This window comes from Cyprinus carpio, chromosome B5 (assembly GCF_018340385.1).
Source record: "Cyprinus carpio isolate SPL01 chromosome B5, ASM1834038v1, whole genome shotgun sequence".
NCBI classification, from domain to species: domain Eukaryota; kingdom Metazoa; phylum Chordata; class Actinopteri; order Cypriniformes; family Cyprinidae; genus Cyprinus; species Cyprinus carpio.
The window spans coordinates 28,107,345-28,133,955 of record NC_056601.1 but is presented as its reverse complement, the minus strand read 5'-3'; the positions used below and the strand labels follow the sequence as shown (position 1 = coordinate 28,133,955).

At 36.4% G+C, this 26,611-nt stretch overlaps 5 protein-coding genes across 7 annotated transcripts; 2 read left to right on the top strand and 3 right to left on the bottom strand.

The window, feature by feature from the left end:
• Window positions 1-1,083: 1,083 nt before the first annotated feature.
• mtrfr (mitochondrial translation release factor in rescue) lies at window positions 1,084-2,618 on the bottom strand. The gene is made up of 2 exons (XM_042723052.1): window positions 2,135-2,618; window positions 1,084-1,199 (listed from the first exon to the last, which is right to left on the bottom strand). The coding sequence occupies exons 1-2, from the start codon at window positions 2,420-2,422 to the stop codon at window positions 1,125-1,127; spliced, it is 363 nt and encodes a 120-aa protein (XP_042578986.1). The 5' UTR covers window positions 2,423-2,618; the 3' UTR covers window positions 1,084-1,124.
• A 1,376-nt stretch (window positions 2,619-3,994) lies between these two features.
• On the bottom strand, window positions 3,995-7,474 carry arl6ip4 (ADP-ribosylation factor-like 6 interacting protein 4). The gene is made up of 6 exons (XM_042723051.1): window positions 7,322-7,474; window positions 6,144-6,312; window positions 5,497-5,778; window positions 5,218-5,350; window positions 4,648-4,717; window positions 3,995-4,554 (listed from the first exon to the last, which is right to left on the bottom strand). The coding sequence occupies exons 2-6, from the start codon at window positions 6,271-6,273 to the stop codon at window positions 4,498-4,500; spliced, it is 672 nt and encodes a 223-aa protein (XP_042578985.1). The 5' UTR covers window positions 6,274-6,312; window positions 7,322-7,474; the 3' UTR covers window positions 3,995-4,497.
• Window positions 7,475-8,673: 1,199 nt separating this feature from the next.
• On the bottom strand, window positions 8,674-15,651 carry mthfd2 (methylenetetrahydrofolate dehydrogenase (NADP+ dependent) 2, methenyltetrahydrofolate cyclohydrolase). Its single transcript, XM_042723049.1, has 8 exons — window positions 15,417-15,651; window positions 13,659-13,843; window positions 12,434-12,556; window positions 11,821-11,973; window positions 11,175-11,282; window positions 10,973-11,065; window positions 10,733-10,858; window positions 8,674-8,839 (listed from the first exon to the last, which is right to left on the bottom strand). The coding sequence occupies exons 1-8, from the start codon at window positions 15,494-15,496 to the stop codon at window positions 8,691-8,693; spliced, it is 1,017 nt and encodes a 338-aa protein (XP_042578983.1). The 5' UTR covers window positions 15,497-15,651; the 3' UTR covers window positions 8,674-8,690.
• Window positions 15,652-15,764: 113 nt separating this feature from the next.
• Window positions 15,765-20,541, top strand: mob1a (MOB kinase activator 1A). Its single transcript, XM_019090212.2, has 6 exons — window positions 15,765-16,091; window positions 16,489-16,655; window positions 17,519-17,612; window positions 19,309-19,442; window positions 19,531-19,694; window positions 19,794-20,541. The coding sequence occupies exons 1-6, from the start codon at window positions 16,078-16,080 to the stop codon at window positions 19,869-19,871; spliced, it is 651 nt and encodes a 216-aa protein (XP_018945757.1). The 5' UTR covers window positions 15,765-16,077; the 3' UTR covers window positions 19,872-20,541.
• A 166-nt stretch (window positions 20,542-20,707) lies between these two features.
• dguok (deoxyguanosine kinase) lies at window positions 20,708-26,514 on the top strand. 3 transcript variants are annotated; one of them, XM_019090211.2, is made up of 8 exons: window positions 20,742-20,815; window positions 20,929-20,981; window positions 21,168-21,274; window positions 21,456-21,655; window positions 24,343-24,490; window positions 24,565-24,680; window positions 25,902-26,001; window positions 26,204-26,514. In XM_019090211.2, the coding sequence occupies exons 2-8, from the start codon at window positions 20,933-20,935 to the stop codon at window positions 26,228-26,230; spliced, it is 747 nt and encodes a 248-aa protein (XP_018945756.1). In that variant the 5' UTR covers window positions 20,742-20,815; window positions 20,929-20,932; the 3' UTR covers window positions 26,231-26,514. The 3 variants fall into 3 exon arrangements, with proteins under 3 accessions (XP_018945754.1, XP_018945753.1, XP_018945756.1); XM_019090209.2 differs by having other exon boundaries at window positions 20,708-20,981; window positions 21,459-21,655; XM_019090208.2 differs by having other exon boundaries at window positions 20,708-20,981.
• Window positions 26,515-26,611: the final 97 nt, after the last annotated feature.

Below are 26,611 nucleotides of genomic sequence, written 5' to 3'. Positions count from 1 at the left end.
GTTATTCTCCTTTGTAAATGTGCGCTCAGGCAGGAATCTTGGACTTTGTTTTGGTTTGTTAAACCCGCCCACTGCTTGTTCACCCAATTGTATTTCAGCACCCCGGGTTGCCAGTTGGCGGAAAACACAGCGTATTTTATTTCATTCATCGTCAAGTGCGCTCGTTCCTGCTGGTGTCGTCAATCTGGCAACCTGTGTGTGCGTCAAGTCTGAGGAGGAGGGGCTGGGTGAAAAAACCCTCTTCAATATTTTGAATTTGGACCGCAATACCTAGTTCAACCACTCGGTGTCAATCCTACATACAGCACCTTTAAGTAGGCTACAATTGTCACTAACAAAATGCCATTTTTTAAAATAGCTGTCAAAATATACAGTGCTCTGAAAATGTTTTTGCCCCCTCCTGTGTTTTTAATTTTTTGCATGTTTGTCACACTTAAATGATTCAGATCAAACTAATTTTAATATTACACAAAGATAACCCAAGTAAATACAAAATGCAGTTTTTAAATAAAGATTTTATTTATTAAGGGAAAAAAGCGGTCCAAATCTGCCTGGCCCTATGTGAAAAAGTAATTGCCCCCTAAAACCTAATAACTGGTTGTGCCACACTTAGCAGCAACAACTGCAATCAAACGATCGCGATAACTGGCAAGGAGTCTTTCACATCACTGTGGAGGAATGTTTGCCCACGCTTCTCAGCAGAATTGTTTTAATTCAGCCACACTGGAGGGTTTTCGAGCATGAATGGACTGTTTAAGGTCATGCCACTGCATCTCCATCGGATTTAAGTCCAGACTTTGACTTGGCCACTCCAAAACCTCAATTCGCTCACAAACTTGAAGGTTTTTATTAAACACAAAGTTAATGGTTAATTGCTATAACAGAATTCATTTACAGAATACACTTTTAAAGCGGTCCTGTCCACAGTGTATAATTAATACTAAAAGGAAAAAAAAGTTGAAATCATGTGCACCTCAGCATTTGTCATCTTCTTGGTCTGCGTACAGCATCTCCTTGAATCGTCTCTTTTTTTCCATGTTTTCATTGACTTTTTGCCGTTTTTTTTTTTTTGTTTGTTTTGTTTGGTTTTTTTTTTTATTTTGTTCAGTTTACTTTCCTTTATATTATATTTCCAGTTTCTCGCGTAAAATCTCCCGTGCTCGTTTTCTGTTCAAATCCACCGATCTGGTCTGGTGACACTGCAAGAGAACACGAGATCCTTATATTAAAGCAGTCTGGAATTGACAGATTACGCAAGACTATGTTGGCTTGACACCAATGCATCATGGGGGATTTGGGACATCACTACTTTGTCAAGAAACACTTTTATTACTCAAATAACTTTGGTTAATTGGAGTTCAAATTCTATTCGTCTCTTCATTGTCAGGATCAACCATATTGAGCTTTTTATCCACTAATCCTAATACAAAACCATTCATCGTCACCTAACAACGACACACAAAGTCAAATTCAAACAACAACACACAAAACAGGACATCCTACCTTTTCAAGATGTGCAAAGTTTTTTCACTCTTCCAAATTATTATTTTCAATTCTGACAGATTTTCAGTTCAGATCTACTGATAACCATACTGGACAACACTTATCAAATACATTCTTGTACTAAAGTTTTAATTAATGAAATAATGCACAGATGATTTAAAGGTGATTCAAACCCGAAGTAAAAATTTGATTTATCAGCATTACAAATACAGTTTGATGAAAAGAATCAAGAAAGGGCAAAAGAAGCATATTAGATTGAGACATAAATAGATAGAAAAAAAGGGGAAATGAATAACATACAGTATTTCTTTCATTTATAAATGTTCATACACTTTAAATTCAGCCTCAACTGATTCCAGTAACTTCTTTTGTGGTATTTCAGATGGCAATTTTAGGTTATTTTGCGATAAAGCGATAAAATAAGAAGTTAAGAAATGTATTTGCAATCTAAAACAACTGATCATTGCCAAGCCTTTGGAAAAGTAACACAGAGTCTCAACTGTACTTTTTACCTGATAATTTCAATTATTTACACTATAAACCTGATACATGATATGACATTAATTTATCGGGTTATCAGATGGTGTACTGTCACATCCGTATATCAATAACAATTAATGAATTTACTCACCTTCACGACAATCCCCGTGGGAATGTGCCTGAGCACCACGCAGTTGCTGGTTTTGTTGGTGGCTTGTCCTCCAGGACCAGACCCACGAACAAACTGTTCATCAAGGTCTTCCTCGTGGAGTATTGGCAGGTCAATTTGGTATTTCTTACCAGCAGCGAAAACACACGGCCATCCTGTTACCCGCAGCCCCGGCTGCTGGAGTGTGAGGCTCGTCCCTGTGTTCAGTGACCCCCAGTTCAGCTTCCACGCAGCGAAAAGGCGCTGAGGGACTAAAAGAGGCGAAGACATCCTTCAAAGTTTCCCTTTACAGCCGCATAGAAGGCCACAATTATACTGGGCGCAATATAAACCAAATACACGCATTCAAGTTACATCCCTGAAAATAAACTAACACAAAACTCCCAATCTGACAGAAATACACAGCATAAAAACTGAACTTCACGAATTACTTCTTCTTGTAGTTTTAGATTATTCACAGACTGTGTTCATACCGCCACCTACTGGGCTGTTGTCTGTTTTTAATTTATAATTTTTTTATTTTACCAGAACAATATGGACTAGCATAAGTACAACTGTAAGTCCTTACAGACTGAGATATAGCCATTTAAAAATATTAATACTTAATAATAAATAATCCTTAATAATACATTTTACAAAACTATACAAAAAATAGAATACAAACAGGAAAATAATTAAAATAAAATAATAAATAAAATACATAAACATTATAGGTGGTTAAGCAAAATCAGTCTGATTAAACAAATCAAATGATCCTAGCCTTGTAATTTTGTAATCAGAATTATGCTACTGCTGTTAATAATAATAATAATAAATTTACAACGTTTAGTTAGTATGTCAATTTAATTATAAATAATAAAACTTGCAATTACTATATAATTGTGTACTGTGTAAATAATAATAAATAAGTCCAATATTCTTATGCAAAATATCTAGTTTGTGTTAGGTTTTTGTGGCCTAAATTTTGTGTAATAAATTCTGTGTTGAATCAAACAAACATATTTCTTTCTAAAGCTACTTTTCCACTTTTTGCTCTCCTCATTTAACATAATGATGGCTTTAAATCATATTTTGGGGGTAATTTGTAAGCCAAATTTAATGTCAGATTAATTTGCGATGTCTTATCTTAATTAATTAGTTAATAGATAATTAGGGTGAATGCAGATGTGGGCCACTCTTTGTTAAACATAATTTAGACACCTAGATGTTTTTTCTTTTTCTTTGTTATTACGTTTAACGTTACTTTTAACAGTCCAACTGTTGTATTTCAATTTGTATTCAATTTGATCTTTAATAACAATAACTATGTAAAACAATTCTCAGGGGGTAGTCTGAGTAAATAATTTAGTCCAAAGTGGTTCAGTTGACAAAAAATGTTTGAAAGCCTCTGATTAGTGTCCCTTTAATTAAAGACCGTTGTTATGCTCTGAAAGTGTAAACCCTCTGAACACAGTTGAATCAAGCTAAAACAGCCCACTTTACCTGTGATCACCCAATCTTATCTGAAAATCTTTATTACAGATGAATGCTGTTTATTAGTACACTAACATATGTAATTAAATCAAATATCGAAAGCAGTTAAGATAAAGTTAGTTGGATTATCATTTAATTAAACAATGTATAAAAATAGCACTTAATTCATGTTCCTCAGCTATTTCTGTTCCCCGGTCTGAACGTATAAAGTGGACATTAGTCAACAAGATCATTAAAATGAATCTTGCATGTTCCGACTGATTCGTTGCATTGGGTCAATAAGTCAAATGAGTGCACTTATCTACAAATATATTCAATGTAGTGAATTAAGTTTTGATGCAATCATATTTATAAGAAAGAAAACCAACATAATGTTTAAGAAAGATATTTTATTGATGTTTCAGCAGTCCTCTGTAATACCATCAGTTGATATTTAAGAGATGCTGAGCTTCAGTGGTAATGAATACTATCAGACTTTACAAATAAATTAGCCATTAAGAAAGTCTTTCTACATTAACAGATAAACGAGATACAGACTCTTCCTGCTTCGACTTTGAAGAAAGTCAAATAGTAAACATTGTTGAAGTGAATGGGGTTAATTAGCCTCATTTGTTTGCACTGTAACAATGAATTTTCTGCCAAAACTAAATATTGTTCAGCTCTGTAACCTTTGACAATGATTATGTATTGAATTTACTCGTTCCTGTTTAATATCTGAGGGCAAAATGTCATTCTGGAATCACATTTCTGTGACATTTTTTCAATGGGGAGGAATATAAAAGAAAGCAAGAAAATGGTTGAATTCTTGTAGAAATGCAGGAGAAGGTTTTGGACTGGCATGGACTTGTCTTAAAATTGACACCTCAGCCTCGCTACCTATTGATGCCCAATCTGTTCTGGAAGGCATCACCATCTCCCTTAGTGGCTTTCTGTGTGAAAAAAAAAACCAAGAACAAATTATGACAAATTTAAATATTTTTCCTATTCACAAAACATGAACAGAATGGTTCCAAAAGACGCACCTTGTTGATTTCCTTGTGCCGCTCCTTGCTGACAATTTCTTCTAAAATTTCCCCGTCACCTCTTACAAGCCTGTATGAAAGTTTATCAAGTTAATGTTTTATTATGTTTTATGCCCATCAGGAATGTGTTCTCTCCCTACTGCTCTTCTCCCTGTATACAAACGAATCACTGTAACAATGATTCCTGGGCACCCCCATCTCTCAGGTCCTGAAGGGGGACATTCACAGACTCTGCTAAAAAGGCCCAGCAAACGAATCACTGTAACAATGATTCCTGGGCATCCCCATCTCTAAATTGCCCAAGTGCCCAGCCTCCAATCCTTGTGTGTGTAAGAAAATTACTTGGACCCCTCATAAACTCTCTTTCAGACTTTTCTGACTTACTGAGCATGAATGTAGACTTGAACAACGGGATCTTTGTAAAAACTTGTATTTAATTGTGCTAAATATTTCTGATCAGATCGTCAAGTCAATCCTTGTGTGTGTAAACATATATGGTAATAAAAATCAGATATGAATCAGCTAACGGGATTTGTAGAGATTTAACACAGATTCCAATCAGATATGCACTGGTTCGAAACGGGATTTGTAAAAATTGGATTTAATGTGCTAAATATGATGATGTTGCTTTGAGTTGTGTCATATTCTTCCTTCGTCATTGGTCTCTTGGTGCAAAAACTGGCCTTCTGTTCATCAGTCATGACTACAGTGAGAGAGAAATGCCATTTTATCTCCGGCAAATTGCCAGTAAAAGACATTGATTTAAATTATTTTCTTTTTTAGATATTAAACAGAATATGAGATGTTACTTGTGTATTTCCAGTGTGTAATACGGAGGTGTGCACATACCGGGGCCGTGTTCTTTAGCTTCTTCAATCTGCCAGGTCTTCAGGTATGTTTGAGGTGTTTCATCAGAAACAGCATTTGATACGGAAGCTGCTTCTCTTTCAGCTTTTAATGCTAGCTTCTTTTGCCGCTTCTTTTCCTTTTTCTCCTTTTTCTTTTCACGCTTCAGTTTCTTAACCTCTTTCCGTTTCTTTTTTTTCTTGCTCTTTTTTTCTCTGGATGGGGAAGTGGAGCTGGAAGATGATGAAGAGCTGGAGGGACTTCTCCTTTTCATCTTTTTTCTGTCTAATTTCGGATCAGAAGTTGGGAGAAATGTTATACGTACAAGCTGTCACCACAAATACAGTATATGCATTCATTTATAAACACGCGATCTACTACATGCCTTCTGTTGTCTGATTGACAGTTCATACTTTTTTAGCAAGCAAAAGGCCTTTTAGTTAAACGTCTCAGGTTGTGTGTTTGCTGTGAAATATTTACTGATTTTTACAAAGTAAATGTTAGAAAAACTGTTATATTGTTTTAAATATTTCAACATGAACACTTACTGGACTGAAGCATTTTAATTTGCTTGATTAACCATACATCATTTTTAGAAAAATCATGTTAAAATGTGAGTATACTATACTGAGAGCAGCACTTTCCCTTACCAGAGGAGCGTTCATGTCTCTTTTGAGGGCTTGGACTGGATCTCCTGGCACTTGATGATGACAAGCTTCTGGATTTGCTCTCATCTCTGTGTCTGCTCTTAGTTCTGCTACCAGCATCACTTCCTCCCATGAGTAATAATCTACTTGTGAAACAGTCAGGAAAGTAGTCCTGTTTTGTTATGGTTTTAAAACAATATGATCTTGTTAAAAATTCACTGCTATCAAAGTGCAGATTAAAAACAACATAATAGTGTAATGTATACCAAATATAGAGTGCTGATAATATAATCCTGTTTTCACCACAGGATAAAAATCAAACTAATAATAATAATAAAAAGGGTAATTGCTTCTTTTCCCTCACAATTATGAGACTTATGATTTTCTCTATTTTCACCCTCAGATTCCAGATTTTCAACTAGTTGTATCTCAGCCAAATATTGTCCTACCCTAACAAACCAAACTATTCAGCTGTCAGATGATGTATAAACCCTAAAAAAAAGATCCTTATGACTGATTTTGTGGTCCAAGGTCAATTTTTTTTCCTCGCAATTGTGTCTTAATCTTGCAATTAAGATAAAAAGTTGCAATTACCTTTTTTTAATTCACCATCACCAGATTCCATATATTTCATCAAGAGATATACCAGCAATTTACTTGTTCAGGTTACTCATTCCTGCAACATACAGGCCAATGAGAGCAGTTGTGGGGCGGAGCAACGCGCCTAGCCACACCCCAAAATGCAGCCCCTCCCTGTTCTGTCTATGATTGCGCAAACACCAGTGCATACAAAACAATTAAGTATTCATCAATCTCATAAGCGGCCCCTCACATTATGAAACAGCCTACTGAAGCCTGTTATAAGAAACTCCTTAAGTAAGAAGACCACTCGTGAATATTACACCTGGTCAGGTGAAAATAAAGTTCAGTATGCGTTTTCTGTACTGACACCTATCGTTTCGGAGAAAAGTGCAACGGCGAGGAACTCGTTTTAATCTCGGCTAGTGTTCGGCGAGGACAATTTAAAAGCATAAATAACGTTTAAAAACCGCAGCACGACCACAAGTGTGTGTACAGACCCTGAGCTGCAGAAGGTCTCTACTAATCTGATATCAAATGACGCCAACACATGCTTCATGTTTCTTACAGTGACTCCGTAAACGTAGCCAATTAATACTTACTTGTTCGCCAACTTAGAATGGTTTCTTTTTGCTTTGAAAATCCTTTAAATCGCTAACGTTAGCTTGTACGTCTGCACTCTGTAGTCAGATGAAACAAAAGCTTGCCGGAAATCCGTTCTTCTTCTGGAGTTTTTCTTGGCAGTTGGCACACAACGAAAAGGTGCATTACCGCCACCAACTGGTATGGTGGAAATCCGTTTTCGTCATCTTTTCAAAATAAAGGATCTCGCTCGTTCATTAAATTTATATATATATATATATAACTATAACATAAAAACAGATGTGTTAAATAAACTGTATTATATATTTAATGAAGTGCTTTAAATTTATATGTATGCATTTGGCGGACGCATTTATCCAAAGTGACTTACATTGCATTCAAGCTATGCATTTTACCGCTTCGTGCATAACCTTGGCGTAGCGCCATGCTCTACTACAGGAATAATAATACCAATATAATGCAAATTCATAATATAATAAAAATGCAACCATACCAACTGTTATATTTTAACAAAAACTTCATTTAACGCTTCAAATAAAAACAGGCTCACATAATTCAAATAATACATCAGTTTACATATGATACATTTATTGTAGTGCTTTAAAGGCATAACATGTTAATATGCAAAACAATTGTGATTTCAGTAAGACTTAGCATGTCAATATTCATACAACTAAAAAAAAAAAAAAATAAAAAAAAAAAAAAAATAAATGTAGCAAAAGGATTTCCATCTAAATTCAGCCAAATTTCCTCTCATTCTCTGAGAGTTCTGCATTTCCCTAACCATGGCACCATTATAATCACTCTTTGTACCCTCAAAGTCCAGATGGGGGGTCAATTCAGTCACAAATATTCCTTAGATGAATAAACTGTTGTTGCAAAGGTTATTTGATCAGTTATCTTGCATGCTGATCCACAAGTATTGGACATGTGACTCATTCCACAGATCCTCATAAGTGCTGCAGGAAGCTGTATAAACACTGACTTATGTTGTTTTAGATTGTTCACATTTCTTATGCGTTTCTTTATGAATAAATATGCTGCAAAATGTCTGGCAATCTCCTATTATAATCCTTAAACATACAAAAAAAGCAATGCTGAAAAAGCAGAGCTGTAACAGTGAAAAAAAGTGAAACTTGTTTAATGCTTGTCCATGTATCTGAAAAATATACATGTATGTTTGGTTTAAGATCCGAATGAAAAAGCACATTCATGTTCTTAAACCTTTAAATATAACTACACTATGGAAAGCAAAAATAGCCATTAAAAAGTTATTTTATTTTTTATTTTTTCTTCACTAGTAGGAGATCATAATGATGTAGTAGGGGGGAAGAGCGTGGTGTGTTGTGTGGTGTGATGATGATGACGTTATGAGGACGCTGCCATTCGAACACGTTGAGGGGGGGTTAAAATTAAATTTTTTGCTGCTTTGATTGTATTTTTCATTAGCATTGCTACAGTCATGGGTCCAACACCACCTGGAACTGGAGTAATGTAGCTGGCCTTCTTTTTAACACCTGTGGAGACATATATTAAAAAATGTTTAGATGAGTAAACGCTGATTACAAACATGGATGTAGGCTTGAGAAAGCCTTGTCTGAAAGTTTGAAATAACTCTGAAAAGCTTGAAGTTTGAAAGTTTTTCTGAAAAGTCAGAAAGTTGATGAAATATAGCAAATATGGGTCCCACTTTATACTAGGTGGCCTTAACTACTATGTACTTACATTTAAATAAATAATTTGGTACAACTTGTGTATTGTGTACATGTTTTTACACTGCATTTATATTTTAAAAACTAACTGCATGTAATTACATTTATAATTAAGACTGTTCCCTTACACCTTAACCCACACTTAAACCTAACCATACCCTCAAACCTGTCCCTAATCTTATCTATATCCCACCTCAAAAGCAGCAAAAGTATTTTGCAATACGATATGAACACCATAAGTACAGTGTACATCTTTTATGTAAGCCACCTAATAAAAAGTGTGACCCAAATATTTTGTGTGCTTCTTGCTAGCATGATTTTGTGCATTGCTAACATGTTTCTAACGTTTTAACATGATGTTGTTAAAATGCTTCTAACATGAATTAGTACACTGCTTGCATGTTTTAGCACATCGCTAACATGTCTGTGGCATGACTTCACGTTAACATGTTTAGACATGTTGCTTGCATGATTTAGCACATTGCTATCATGTTACATTGTTAAAGGGATTGTTCACCCAAAAATGAAAATTTGATGTTTATCTGCTTACCCCCAGAGCATCCAAGATGTAGGTGACTGTTTCTTCAGTAGAAAACAAACAGAGATTTTTAACTCAAACGTTACAGTCTGTCAGTCCTATAATGTCAGTGGCTGGGAATCATGGCTTTGAGAGTCAAAAAACATACACAAACAAAAACCAAATTAAACCCTGTGTCTCGTGACGATACACTGATGTGTAAAGACACAAAACGATCGGTCTGTGCAAGAAACTGAACAGTATTTATATCGTTTTTTACCTCTGATTTTCAATGCAATGTCTGAACTGCCCCAAGCGTGTTTGCGTCTTCTTCAGCCTGCGTCGTCTTCTTGCTTTATGGCAGATCGCAGACTTGAGTGCATTACCGCCACCGATCTCTCAAATGGACCATCGACACCATCTACAATCTCAATTGGGAGTGTCAATGGTCCATTTGAGAGATAGGTTGCGGTAATGCACTTAAGTCTGCGATCTGCCGTAAAGCAAGAAGAAGCCTCACATGCAGGCTGTTGAGAACATGCTCAGGAAAGTTTGGACATTGCGGCGAAAATCAGACGTGTAAAAAACACACGATATAAATACTGTTCAGTTTCTTGCACAGACCGATCGTTTTGTGTCTTTACACATCAATGTATCGTCATGAGCCACGGGATTTAATTTGGTTTTGTTTGTGTATGTTTTATGACTCCCAAAGCCGTGATTCCCATCCACTTACATTATACGACTGACAGACCGTAACGGTTTGAGTTAAAAATCTCAGTTTGTGTTCTACTGAAGAAACAAAGTCACCTACATCTTGGATGCCCTGGGGGTAAGCAGATAAACATCACATTTTCATTTTTGGGTGAACTATCCCTTTAACATGTTTCTAGCATGAAGTAATACATTATCATGTTTTAGCATTTTACTACTATGATTTAGCACTAATCAATGTAAGTCAAGATTTTCAAACAATCTTAATTTCTTAAACCCCCCCCCCCCAAAAAAAAGAAAACAGGCTAAACTAAAAGCAGATATTCAATGTTTAGAAATCCCAAACTAGAATGTCTGAGGAATATACAGTAAAGTGCAAGCACAACAATTATTTGAACCAAGAATCTCAGAAAAGCCTTCATCCCACTATTACACCAGTCACAGTACTAGCTGTGCTTCCTTCTTACCTTCGAAGTCCACGTCACCAACAAGTCTGCTTTTCCCAGTCAAGGGGTCCAATATTCTGTTGATTCCAACATCTATAACTGCTGCACCCTCCTTTATCATATCAGCAGTGATGAGGTTGGGAATACCTAAAAGGAGTTAACAGTGTTTGTAACCTGGGTCCCTGTAAGCACTCCTCAATGATATACATAGTGGTAAATGGACATTAAATGAGGGTTTAATTAGCAAATTGAAATTTGAACCTGCAGCAGCAACGATAATGTCTGCGATCTGCGTGTGCTGACGGAGCTGTTCTTTGGGAGTGTAACGGTGTGAGATGGTCACTGTGGCATCACCTGAAACAAAAAGGCAGGATGCTTTATACTAATTGCCTTGTATGACCAAAGCTTATCAGAACTGCACATAAATGCTTTTGCTTCATCTCTCCTCTTCTCACAGACTCACCTCCTGGCCTTTCATGTCTGCCGTCTGTGTGTAGCAGCATTGCAATGGGCATCCCAACATTCTTGGAGCGACCAGCAACTACCACATTCTTTCCCAGCGTCTGTATGCCTATGACAAAAGACAGGTTCAGTCAGCTTAAACATTCACTGCCACATTGAAAACAATCTGCACACTGAAAAATACAATAATGTTGCACACTGTATTCCTGAAATGCGTGTTAAACTCACAAAGTGTTTGTGAGAAGAATTTACTGTGAACTGAACCGGTTTGAAACACTGAAACAGCATCAAAGCTGCACAAACACACAGCAGAATGAACCATCCTTAGCTAAATCACAGCCTTTTATTCAATAACTGTGATTTCCATTGCTTTTTGATCAGTTGTGCACAAACCCTCATTTGGGCAATCCTGCCCTAGTGCATGGACACACAGCTTGCTTAAGATTGTTTTTTTATGGTTTTCTTTGGTATTTGTTTATGGGTTTTGTTATCTGATTTTGATTTCTTAGTATGTTTCCTCAACAGTCCACACAGTTTGAGGTATCATTTAACTCCAAATAAAAATACAACATCCAACAGCTCCCAAACTAACTGCTGGGGTTCAAATGACACTGTATGATCCACTGGTTAAGTAATGGGTTTCTCACCTGTGCGTTTGATAATCTCCCAAACCCCCCAAGGAGTAGCAGGCAGCATAGTCGACTGATCCAGACACATGCGACCAACATTGACCACATGGAAGCCATCAACATCTTTCCCTGGGCACACGGCATTGCATACACGTCGCTCATCAATGTGATCTGTGTATGAGAGGAAACCACTTAACCACAACTTGACAATCCCACAATATAATTGATACATCACATAATTTTATGTCCTTTTTGGAATCTCTAGTTCAATCTGGAATAAACAGAACTAAACAAAACTAACTGGTCAAAAATAGTTTGAAATGACCATCAAGTCTCACATTAAGCTTTAAACCAGTGATGTCAAACTCAGTTTATGGAGGGCCACAGCTCTGCAGAGTTTACTTCCAACATACGTACCCATCTACTTAGCCTGAAGGACCTGATTAGCTGGATCAGGTGTGTTTAATTAGGGTTGGAGCTAATCCGCAGGAACAGAGTTTGACACCCCTGCCTTAAACCAAATGCAATTGTTTCTAAAACCCAGTTCACAGCACTGACAATGTAAAATGTCCAATAACCAACAGCTATGAGGCAATACATCAGCACAGCTTTAGCTTTTCTGTTAACCTACCAGGAAGTGGTAGCTGTACCAACAGACCGTCTACTCTGTGGTCTGAGTTGAGTTTCTCAATAAGGTCAAGGAGCTCCTCTTCACTAATACAAGAAGGTTTTAGGATGGTCTCGCTACTAATGCCTACAGAGAAAAACAGAGAGCAGTGATACAACAACAAGCAAATATATGTATTAAATAAAAATGTGTGTGTGTATATATATATGCTTTTAGAAAAAGTATTTATGTCAACAGGCCCCAAAGTGCCACTCTAGTCACATTTGCTAGTGTGAGTTAGTGTAGAGCCAGAGTGTAAGGTCCTGTAAGGAGTCACATGTACACTCAAAATAGACTTACATACTGTACACAGCCAAGAGTGGAAAGTGACACCCATCGCTTACATATTACAGCAAAACTGAAGACAAAAACAGACTCATGGCTGCTTTTCATTTTCATTGACTATACCTTCTAATTCATCCATTTCATAAATAAAAAAAGTCATTAAAATTTCAATTTTGTAAAGAAATTCATATTTAGGCATATCTACAAATCTCATTTCAAGCATTCAAGCTTAAAGGGATAGTTCACCCAAAAATGAATATTCTGTTAAAATTTTCTCACTCTTGCGTCGTTTCAAACCAGACTTTTATCAAAACACAAATGAAGACAAAACCTGAGAAGCTTCCGTCCCTCCACTGAACGTCCACACAACCAAAAATTTTATGTGTCAGAAAGTTCTTAAAAAGACAATCGCTTTAAACAGATGAATAGATTTAATTTAGGGTTTTATTCAAATATAAATGTTGACCAACACACATACAGCATATCAAATACGGTTTTCAGAAGTGTGCGCTTTCATCTTTGAAGGGGCAAATATTGGTGGAATGGGATTTCATTGGAAAGACAGATACCTCTCAGGTTTTATTAAAAATATCTGCATTTTTTTCAAAGAAAGCCTTGAATTAGCAAGGAACAACTTGGAACAAAGGTCATGGGTTTGTAAGGACATGAGGATTAATAAACAATGACAGACTTTTTATTTATGGATGAACTAACCCTTGAATCCTTTATATCAAAATGGTTACGAAAAAATCAGACAAGCATGTTTTAGAATTTTAACTGGTAGATACACGACATTTCACTTTAGTGAGCTGTGAAGAAGAAAGGCTCTTCTCTAATTACTATTTTACAACCGATTGTGAATGAACAGGAAATTACTCCCATCTGGCACTGGAACGCATCTTACCCACTTCTGCTGCTGCTCGGGTTTTATTGAGAACGTACGAGTGACTGGCTGGATTGTCACCCACTAACACTACACTCAGGTGAGGTCGTCGGTTTCCAGAAGCGACCCAATCCTCCACGTCATCACGCGCCTCGTGGCGGATCTGCCGTGCCAGTTTCCTGCCGGAGATGATCACAGCCTCTTGTCTGGAAAATAAAACCATGAGGATTGGAGGGCAAAATTTCACTGCAAATAACTACAAATCTGCTTCTGCTCTGGGTAACTTTGAGCCAAATAAGTATGGAAACATAAGTTTGAAAAATATTATTTTTTCTGTGGAATTTATCTGTTCATACAGTGTCCTCCAACAATCCAGATACCTACATTTGACACTGGAAGTCATAGCTGCTGTCTAAAGATAAGCACTGTGCTGGTGTGATAAACTACAGTCTAAATGAAGACATATGGACAATAACTGAAGATAACAGGACACTTGTGCTTCGGAGAAAAGTGTCTTTTAAATTATTAAACATAAATGTAGGAGCCTTGTTTGCCTGTCAACAAAAACGTAAATTTTAAAGAGGATTCTCGATTCAGACTTCCTAAGGCATAAAATAACAATCCATGCAAATTTAGTATGAATATTTTTACTATTCACAGCAACATTCATTTACAAAATTCCTGAGTGTTGTAGAAGTGTTCACATCCCTCCCTGTGTACCTTCACTGACATGGCAATTTTCATTAATGATGATCATTTGTGATCATTTTTTGAATGCAAGGCAGTAAAACTGTTCTGAATATTCTTGAAACATTACAAATTGTGTGTGATTCTTATACACAGCATGTTTTATTCAGAAGAAAGTGCATTTGAAACAGCACTGTACTAGTCACTCGAAGGTTATGGGTTCGAATCCCAAAGAATGCATGAACTGATAAAATGCATACTCTGAATGCAATCTACGTCAATTTTGCGTAAATGTAAACGATAAATGACTGATCTTTAGCCCTAAAAACGATTGCTAACTATGGAAGATTTAAAAAAAAAAAAAAAACACACACATTGTTTTGCAAGTGATCATCTTGTGACCAAGGTATAGAAGTTATATTGGTATAAAGACAACACCAATATATGCATACTGATACATGTTTTCTTTTTTACTTTTTAAAACTGTTACACAGGAGGAGAAAAAAAAAAAACTTTCAATGCATGGCTGCTTGTATGCAGCTTAATTGAAGACATCTCAATCAGTCAAGTCATGTGTAGAAAATTTAGTCAGCACCGTTAAATGAATCTCATTAAATCACTGGCCACGCGGAGCATAAATGAAACCGGGTATGTGCTGAATTTGAGCAATCATGCACAACGATCCCGAGACAGCACGAGAGAAAACGACACATGAGCACTACTGAAATTAACAGAGAGGGGTCCCTCTGTCGAAACTTGACGCCGGCTGCCTGAGTGCAAGCGGTTTATGACATTACATCAGCCGCGAGCTCCGGCCGCCGGCGAGCCGCTCGGGGGCGCTCCGTGAACTCAACCATTCAACCGGCGTTTGTTACATAACTAACACATCGAGAGAGAAGTCGCAGATGACATGTTTTATAAAGAAACTAAGTGTAATATACTTAGATAATCACAACAGGGGTATTACTGATAAAGAGTTACAATTCCGCTGTAACCGGTTTAACGAGAGCGGATCAGAACGCAGTGACATTCGTAGCCCGCGCTTATTCTGTCACAAACGACAGTAACGTTAGACAGCTCTCGGACACTTACCGTGAAGATGACAAATGAAAACTACATGCCTGAAGGTGAGAATGCCGGCATAGTTTCCGCAATGCCCGGAGTGTAGCCATTGGTGGGTGGTATAAATTAAAAATATATAAAAAAGATTGAAAGCAGCTAAATCGCACCTATGCGACCCAAAACAGACCGGGTGGAAATGAGGCAGAAAGGTGTGCACTAAAAATTCAGCATCAGTTTATAACCCTGGTGCCCCGTGCGTGGCTATAGCGTCACTATCCTCACGGATCGTTACCGCCCCTTGACCGAAACGCGCATGCTCGGTATAACTACAAGGTTTTAGCTGCCAGGGGGCTTTTTTCGATTTATAGTTTCACTAATAATTGTCTAGAAAGTGTAGTTATAAGTACCGAATAATTTGTAACAATATTCGATCCGTCTAAATGAGGAAGTTTGAACGTAACCGCGCGCTTTATTTCTGTGGTGACATGGCACTCGCAGGGAACCAATCATAGACATTTCCTGAGTCTATACTTCTACGCCTCCTTGTGTCTTTCGTCTGCATGTAAAACATCGAACTTCGAAGAGTACTTATAAATGGTGTTTAGTGGCCTTTGAGAATCAACTGTATAAGTTAGTAGTTTAAGTTCGCATTGCTTTCCAAAAATTGTTTTGAAGAGGAAAAAAAGCGGAGATGAGTTTCTTATTGTAAGTATTTTAGCCGCTGCAACAGTATGTTAACTTTTTTTCTTTCTTGCCATAATCGTGTTTTACTGACATATTACCAAGCATCTGTATATTCCCAGAATAATTAGTAATGGAAGCACATCCATCAGAAAAATAAAACGAATAACGTCTGCTCGCTCTGATAACTTTCAACATTTCCGGTTGACATGTCTGTTCCTGTTTAGCATGAAAACTTCGACTCCGCTTGTTTTGAGGTTTACATTGGGGTGTTTTATTTTTTTTATTTTTATTTTTATTTTTATTTTTTTTTATTCTTACACTCGTGCTATGTTGATATATTGTTTGTAGTCAGTTTAGTCTCTGCGCTTTTCTAGTAAACTTGATTTGGTGTGACACAATATGTGACTTTGTATTGTAGTGGAGGCCGTTCTTCAAAGACTTTCAAGCCCAAGAAGAACATCCCAGAAGGCTCTCATCAGTATGAACTGCTGAAGCATGCAGAGGCCACCTTAGGAAGCGGAAACCTCCGAGCTGCTGTCATGTTACCAGAGGGAGAGGACCTCAACGAATGGATTGCGGTTAATTGTGAGGTTTTCTTTATTAAACAATTCAAATTTACATTAACTTGCATATGAAAGCTTAAAATGCATCTAAAAATAAACCTCCAGTCATATCTCTAAGTGTACATGTTTACTCGTATGCTTCAAGTAGTCAAAATAAAAACATTATAAAAGAACAATAACAAAATAAGTATAAAATGCAGTTTGAAATAAAACAACAAAGGCTTTTTTTTAATAACAAGAAAGAGACTTGCATCCTAAAATACATTTTAAAAAATTAATTTTATTTTTTAAATGCATTAAGGTGGATTTATACCACTTAAATTTGTGTGTATGATATTTACCCATAATAATGATTTATCCAGATAAAACCAACCTGCAGTATGACTGAACCAAAAAGAAATAAACTCTTGATAGTTTCAGACTCTTTTAAACAGAATCCACAAAGATCTATTTCGAAACGAAACCTTTTTCCGTAACATTTCAGCTGCTAGATAAACGTTGTTATTGATTTAAAACCGTATGTCCTTAATGTTTGGTAAAATCAGTCTTTTAAAATGACAAAATTTATTTAATAGTGAAAGTGAAGTGACGTGTGGCCAAGTATGGTGACCAATACTTGGAATTTATGCTCTGCATTTAACCCATCCAAGTCCACACACACACCGCAGTGAACACACACACACCTGGAGCAGTTTATCAATGATAACAATGTATCAGCATCAAGTACTTTTGATGGTACATTAAAATCTGAAAATAACAATTACATTATTGTTGGACTTTTTAATCACCAATGAACATGCTGCCAATCTTCAACTCAGATACCTTTAAATTGTGTCAACAGTGAGTTTGTGTGTGTAAGTATTAATTCATATGCCTTTATTTCAGCTGTGGACTTTTTCAACCAGATCAACATGCTCTATGGCACAATCACTGAATTTTGCACAGAAACCAGCTGCTCTGTTATGTCTGCGGGGCCAAGGTAAAATAAAACAGCTTCTTTTCAATGCTTTAGAATTTTCACTTAAACTTTGTGCTGCACTGAAAATCCTTCACCTGTTTTGGTGTTTCCAGTTAAAGATGACCAGCTTTTTAAAAATGTATTGTAAATGTCTCATTATGCTATATTATCACAGAATATTGGATTGTCTTAACTTGATTTTCGTTCAAATAGCACAGGTTTTGTATCTCTTTTTGGAATTGATTGTTGGTGCTCCTTGTTGATTTGAGTTTATGCAAGATTTTGAGTGAATGTTGCCAAAATAATCAACAAATAATGCTTTATCATCTTTTATCAATGAGGCAGCCAAACAATCAGTTCCAAAAAGAAAAACAAAACCTGTGCTAATTGAAAGAAAGGGTGATAAAAAGATTTAATTCAATATATGGCGATAATATAGCATAACAAGAAATTGCTTATCATATTTGTCCAAGAACACCAAAAGTGTTACAAGGCAGGAAAAATGATCCAATTTTAACCCTTGTGCGTCAATTAAAAAAAGTTACACACAGGTTCATAGAGGACAAAAATGTCCATGTCAAAAAACTAAGTACAGACTTAAGTTTGGTCTCATTTTAAAGAAGACCCTTGACAGATTATTGTCGAAGTTTAAACCAAAAAAAGTTATAGAGGTTTAAGTTTATGAAAATGATTTATGAGCAATTTTATATATAAAATAAATATTTTATAAAACATGTTGAACACAAAAATTGCTAGAAAATCAAAGCCATAAGTCTAAACAAGTTGTGTTTCAAATTTGAGGTTGATATCTCAAAAAATGAGCTTTTAGTAAGATTTTGTTTGGTGCAGTACCAAACTTTTCCCATTAGATTCCAGAAAAGCCCTGCTGGAATACACAGCGGTGGGATTTGTGATTCACAGAACAGTATAATTTCTCGCTCTCAAACATTACAGGTGCACACACATTTTTTCTTTTTTTTTTAGGACAAACATACAAACCACACTCTGACATCCATACCAACACACCCACACAATTATAGCTGCATAATTTAGTCAACTAACCCTATAATACAGCAAAAGCAGAAAACAGGAAAGATGTGAGTATTTGCTTTATAGGCCAAACCTGAGAAAATGGCACCATCTGGTAATTTTTTAAAAATAACATTCAAATTTTGAAGCCTTGCCAACAGAATGAAAGCCTATTAACAAAGACTGAAACATGTTATAGTTAAATGGCCCTGGGATTAAAAATTACAGTTTTAATGGGTTTCAATGAGGACATTTTTGTCCTTAGAGGAACTATTTTTTGTACTTAGTGTAAAATAGATTTATTAAAGGAAATGAGGGTGAAATATTAAAATTCCAGTAAAAATACACATCTGTGCCAAAATGTATGCAGTTGGCACAGGCAAAACGATCAAATGTGCAAAAATGTATGGGGTTGGAATGTCCATAAGACCGCACAAGGGTTAAGGGAAGTTGTTAGGAAGTCAAAGCTAGCAAGTTTTTGTCCAGTGTGATAATGTTCACTAGCATTTTCAGGAAAAAGAAAATCCTCTACGGATCAGAATGACCAGAATACAACATGAGGTTTAAACAAAATGTACAATTTTGAAATCGAATAGGCTGAAAAAATATGTTGCCTTGAAATGTTTATATACTGTTATTATAAAAAGAGTGTATATTTTGTCTAAAATGTAATTGCTTTTTCATAAAGGTATGAATATCACTGGGCAGACGGCACCAACATCAAAAAACCCATAAAGTGTTCTGCTCCCAAGTACATTGACTACTTGATGACCTGGGTTCAGGATCAGCTGGATGATGAAACTCTCTTCCCATCTAAGATCGGTTTGTGTGATTCCATTTGTTATTAATCGTTGTACAGTGTACTTGTCATAACCGCTTTCTCATTTATTGGACTTTTTACTCCCTGCAGGCGTTCCTTTCCCAAAGAACTTCATGTCAGTGGCAAAGACTATACTGAAGCGTCTGTTCAGGGTTTATGCTCATATTTACCATCAGCATTTTGACTCGGTCATGCGGCTTCAGGAGGAAGCTCATCTGAACACCTCCTTCAAGCATTTTATCTTCTTTGTACAGGTCAGTGCATTAACACACGTGTAGGTCATGAGTGACAATGTCTAAATTGTTTGGTTAATACTCTTCTTGAACTGATTACAATTTTTTAATTTTTTTTAGGAGTTCAATCTCATTGATCGCAGAGAGCTGGCACCCCTGCAGGACCTTATTGAGAAACTAGGCAGCAAGGATAGATAGACACTGATATGAATACCATATTGGTCAGCCTTAATGCATTTTCCAGAAAGCCTTTCTTTTTTGTCCTGTCCACTTTTTGATTATCTTCGTTGTATCTCAGCTGTGCTTCCTGAAGCTCCTAGAAGAAGTCATCCTGAAAACTCTTGATTTATGTGTGGCTTTTGTCTTTGTTTTTTTTTCTGTTGTCAGTATTACACTGTAAGTCTTTTTTTATGTATTTGTGATGGACGGGGATATGAAACAAGTATCAGAGTTTAGTTTTGATGGAAGTTTAAAATAAAACCAGCATTTTTAGTCAGTACTTTTATAATGTGTGAAAAAAAAGATGTATTGGAGTAATTTTTTTTTATTGTTTTGTACAAGTTTAAAGACAAATTATTTTTGATGTTTTCGTTTATATGTGGTTGCATATTCAACAGCGAAGATTATTACAAGACTTTTTAGTTGTAGACGAGTCTTAAGAGAGTTTATATTTAGACTTTTAAGCAGTATTTTATGCATAATGGAAGCATTTATTTTATTTTATTTCTACTAACAATAATGACTTTCTACCATGTTTATAATCAAATTTTCGAAAGCATTTCGTCTCGTTAATGTTTAGGACATAGCCTATGAATGTTAGTAAAAATTCCCAAATGTCATTTTAAACAACAAAATGGTTATTTGTTAATGTTTTCTCAACGTTTTATTCGATTTTTTTGTTTTCATGAATTACACTGTATTTTGCATTATTTGTGTTAGACATCTTATAAAAAAAATGCACTATAAGAATTATTGTAGTAAAAGTGTTTTTATTATTATTTGTTTGTTTATTTTTAACGATGTTGTGAGATTGATATTTTTCAAAATGGAAAATGCGAGACTTTTATTTTGAAACTAAAACTTTCCTCACCCGGAAGCACGTTTCTGCTGCGCTGCTTGATACAAATAAAAATTTCAAGACGGTATTGTACATATATGAATGATGTAAATATTATTTTTGTGTAATGTCAGGGATAAGTATAAGAATGATAAAACGCCTTTTCTCGAGCTCTGTTTCTTACCGTTTTGCGAGCAGCCACATGAGTAGAAGCAATGAAATAAAGAGAGTCTCGATCGAAGGAAACATTGGTATGTTTTGCTTATAGTTTTTTTTCTTCTTTTACACATGATTCATGTTTACACTGGTTATATACGTGTATGGAATGTCATGGTTATCTAATGTGGCATATATGCTCCTTAACAGACCGGTCCTCACGTGTAGTGATAGTTTAAAGTCGAGTTGGTAATGTAAGTGTGTCTTCTGAACATCCACAGCGGTCGGGAAGTCAACATTTGCCAAGCTGCTACAGAATGCAGGACAGGACTGGGAAGTGATCGCAGAGCCCGTCAGCAAATGGCAAAATGTGGACCAGACGACGAAGGTCAGTGTCACTACACTAGTCATAGACGACAATGTTGTTTGATTCAAGTGTGCTCTCTTTAAATGCCACTTGTTTAAATGGTCTTTCTGCTCAGTATGCAGTGACATAAGTCCAGATACCTTTTGGAAGCTTGACTCACAGTATGTTATGTTCACTAACGTGTTTTTTCCTTTCTGTGTAGCAGACTGTGGATGGTGCTCAGCAACCGTCCAGTAACCTGTTAGAGATGATGTACCATGATCCAAAGCGCTGGTCCTACACTTTCCAGACGTTCTCCTGCATGAGTCGCATGCGCACACAACTGCAGCCCCTTGCTGCCAGAGTACTGCAGTCCACAGGCACGCCGGGACAGGTGTACGAGCGCTCTGTCTACAGTGACAGGTGAAGGGCAGTTCAAACTTTCATTGAGAGTGTATAATTCACAGTTGGTCATATTGATCAGTAACTTTTTTTATTGATAATTTGCAAAAACTACAGTACTTCTTTTGATTAACTTTTTTCTTTAAATCAGGTGAAACTTTGTTCCTGTTTTTACATCTTAAAAATAGGTTTACCCTTGTGAAAAGTACACTTTAGCAATTAGTTGAGTGCTTAAGGTTTTTTATGACCCACTTAAAGTACTACTGAATGTGCTGACAAGCAGTTGTTATATTCTGATGTTATTTCTAATAAAAATTGTTTAAATATATTTGTAATTACACATGTGTAATGATTTAATTACAATTCAGTACATATAAAATGTATTAACTGTAAAAGGATAGCTCACCCAAAAAAGACAATTTTGTCATTATTTACTCGCCCTCCACTTTTTACAAACCTGTACAAGTTTCTTTCTTCTTTTGAATAAAAAAATAATATATATTGAAGAAAGCTGGTAACCAACCAGTTGACAGCAGCCATTGACTTGCATAGTATTTTGTTTTCCATACTATGAAAGTCAATGGCTACCGTCAACTGTTTAGTAAATGATGGCAGAATTTTCATTTTTGAGTGAACCCTTTAAATTTAATATCAAACAACTCACTAGAGTTTATGATTATAATCGAGTCCTTTACCCCCTGGTTTCACAGACAAGGCTTAAGCCTAGTCCCAGACTAAAATGTAAGATATTTAAACTGAAAGAAACTTGCACTGACTGATCTTAAAATATTTCAGTGCCTGTGTTTTGACTCAAGATGCACACCAGGGATGTTTTTTCTAAGGCACATTTATAAAAAATAACTTAGATGTCCTAATTGATCTAATTAATATCCTGGTTTAGTCTAAGCCCTGTCTGTGAAACCAGGCCTACATGTTTTTATATGTTAGTCAACATTATGTTAAAGGGGTCATCAGATGCGACATGCACTTTTACAAGTTTCTTGAACTGAAATGTGTGTTAGCAGTGTGTGTACACAACCACCCTGTAAAGATAAAGATCCACACCGTGTTTTTTTTTTTTTTTTTTAATCTTGTTAAATTATTTCCCCTTTCTCAAATCAAGACATTCTCAGATGCCTGTCTGTGTAACGTCACAGGCTCAGGCACCTCCCATGATTGTTGATTGACACTGGCGTTTTACCTTAGACCCGCCCTGAGTGAGCTGTCATCAGTCCGCTGTTGTTTCGACGCAGGAGTAGATTGAGCGATTGTTTTTGATTGGTGTTTTGTTGTTGGATGTAATAATGAACATAGCAGTCGTCATTTACTCCCGACATCTAAACCGCTGAAGACACAGTGGATTACTTTCGTTTTTGAAGGGAATGCGCCCCTAATCTACTTAAATGCGTCTATGTTCACGTGAATCATTCGTGATCCAGCCTCACCTACAGAAGAAGCGAGTTCTTTTATGAGTCTTTGCAAATTGCCTTTCCTAATATTGTGCTAGTTAGCAAAAAGGTAAGAAAGGGTGTTGTTTTACACTACCATTGAGAAATTTTACCAAAGTATTTTATAGACTTTTCATTAGAATCTTAAATAATCATATCAACTTGTGGAAAATGGGCATCCGAAGACCCCTTTAAGAAACAGTGTAAGTGAGGAAACAAAAATAAGAAAGTGTCTCTCTTTAAAGCACACTTAAAGGGATAGTTCACCCAAAAATGAAAATTCTGTCATTAATTATTCACCCTCATGTTGTTCCAAACCCGTAAGACCTTTGTTCGTCTTCAGAACACAAACTAAGATATTTCTGATTAATTCTGATAGCTCTCTGACCCTCTCATAGACAGCAATGTAATTACCCCAATCGAGGTCCAGAAACGTAGCAAGGAGATCAGTAAAATAATCCATGTGACATCAGGGGTTCAACCGTAAATTTACGAAGCTACGAGAATACTTTTTGTCCACAAAGAAAATAAAAACTATGACTTTATTCAACAATTTGTCTCCTCTGCGTCACCCTGCCGCCATTTTGGAGAGACGTATGTTGTTCTGTCTCAGCTGCGCAATGCGTTTTCTATGTTGTTTACGCTTTGATCTGAATGAAAACAACATATCCGCGTGGCGCAGCTGACACAGAACAGCATACGTTGTTTACGTTCAGTGGATACTCTCCACAATGGCACCAGGGTGACGCAGAGGAGATGAATTGCTGAATAAAGTAGTTTTTGTTTTCTTTGCCTACAAAAAGTATTCCCGTAGCTTCATAAAATTACAGTTGAACCCCTGATGTCACATGGATCATTTTACCGATGCCCTTGCTACGTTTCTGGACCTTGATTGGGGTAATTACATGGCTGTCTATGAGAGGGTCAGAGAGCTCTCAGATTTCATCAAGAATATATTAATTTGTGTTCTGAAGATGAACGGAGGTCTTATGGGTTTAAAACTACATGAAGGTGAGTAATTAATGTCAGAATTCTCATTTTTGGGTGCACTATCCCTTTAAGTGGCCTTTTATTTCAGTAATATTATATTATCTGCAAGTGTATTGTTTTAAATACTTTTAAAATACTTTTAAGCTTTGAAGTAAACTGCAAATGCAAAACAGTTCAGCACAATTCTTTTAGACAAGAGAATTACGATTCAATATGTTTATTTTTTATGGTTATATTTACATTCTGAGTTTGTATATTCTTCTTTCTCAGGTACATCTTTGCTTTAAATATGTTTGAGCTTGGCTGTATAAACTCAACAGAGTGGGCTGTGTATCAGGATTGGCACTCCTTTCTTGTTGAGCAGTTTGGTCATCGAATTCAACTGGAGGGCATCATATATCTCCGAGCATCTCCACAGGTGTGCATCGCTTTCATTAATCCACTTGAATATATTAAATGTAAGTTGATGCATTTTAATGTTATGTTCTCCAGACCTGCATGGAGAGGTTAGGCAGACGAGGTCGAATGGAGGAACAGGGAATTCAGCTTGATTACCTCGAGAAACTCCACACAAAACATGAAGACTGGCTCATCAACAAGAGTACAAAGTGAGTGCTCTTACTTGTTAGTTGTATCACCAAGTGCTTGCTCACCAATAATTCATAATAATGCTTTTTCCAGTTAAAAAGTCCTTCTGCTGTTGTCTTCTCACATCAAAATCCACCCACATATTTGTTTAGAACTGTTTTGGACTGTCCCCAAGAAATATTATTTTCCTATGTGTATTCAATCAGTTCCACTGCTGATACATGATTTAAAGGGGTCATATGATGTGATTTCAAGTTTTCCTTTCTTTTTGGAGTGTTGCAAGCTGTTTGTGAATAGATAAGATCCCTAACGTTGCTAAGACTAAAGGCTCAAACCCAAAGAAATATTCTATTTAAAAGTTAAGCCTCATCCACGTCCTCCTAAAACTCCTCGTTTAAACACGCCCCCACGTCTCAACACTGTGTGGGAAGATTTGCATAACGCTGCCCAAATGTTTATGCAGAGAAAGAAGACGTAACTTTTATTCTTGCTGTAGTATTGTTGCTGCTGCCATGTCATGGAGACGCTGTGTGTTTCGTGGCGAAAGCGAAACTACTTTGTTTGGCCTTACGAATGAGGACACAACTAGAAATCAGTGGTTAAGTTGTATTTACAAATGCAAGTTTTGAGCAGTGTAGAGTAGCGCTTGTTGTTTGTCGTGTCTCCGATCACAAATGTAGACATGGTTTTATGTTTATGCAATGTGTAAAAAGACAGTATAAGTCATTATAATCAGTAATTATGTCCCCACTGGATGCAACAAATGCCTTGTTTATAATGGGTTTGTATTGGTTTTGTTTCGTCGCGCCGGCATACGGCATCACAGTATGGTAAGGGGCGTAACATTTCAGTCACAGGCATGATGCATTTGGCCAATCATAACGCACTGGATAGCTGGCCAATCAGAGCACACCTCGCTTTTCAGAACGATGAGCTTTGTAAAAATTGGCACGTTTCAGAGGAGCAACAATAATGTACAGTATGTGGAAAATGTGTTTTTTGAACCTTAAACCGCATAAACATTACATTACACCAAATAATGTTATTTTTTAGCAACTTCATATGACCCCTTTAATAAATGAATGTTTATCCTTTAATAAATCACAACTGGATTAATAATGCAAAGTGCACGTTTGCATATCACTTATGCTTATGAATTTAGACCATATTTTGTGTACAAACCACCAGTGAAGATGGCAGCAGCATGGGCTTGATTTGTGCTCTTCTCTTCCTCATCATAGGGTTCATTTTGAGCACCTGGCGAAGGTGCCCGTGTTGGTTCTGGATGCTGAAGTAGAGTTTGAGAAGGACACTAAGGTTCAAGACGATCTCTTAACAAAGGTATGCCTTCCTCAGAACAACCCTGACAGACTTTTAGCAGGTTTTTTCTGTGCATTACATACATTGCATCTTTGAATTCCTCATTTATAAGTCGCTCTGCATAAAAGTGTTTGCCAAATACAAAATGCTATTCTTTCTATTTCTATGTATGTTGACACCACATAAACAACATATTGAGTATATATTTTTCCCCCTCATCCAGGTGAAAGATTTTTTCAGCGTATTATAAATGACATCATGGGACCGAAGCACAAGGATTGTTTAGTATGGACCATTTTTTTTATGACAGTGATTGACCAAGTAGCAGATCTAAATGTTCTTTGCAGCAGAAGATGCAGGTTTCTGTACATTCACAGTGGAGATGAAGTTGGTCTGTGGTTGGCAGTAGGCCACAGAAATCCCACCATGACTAATAACTAGTTAAATAAACAGGAAGTCATTTTGTTATTCACTGCAGTGAAGATTTTTTGCTCTTCTGTGTAATAAAATCTGTACTGTGATGTATACTATAAATATTGTGTTATGATATTCAGTTTAAGGCCTAACTTGATGAACAGTTACTGTTTTTAATAATTTCAATAAATCTAAATACCTCATTTGTGGTGAAATC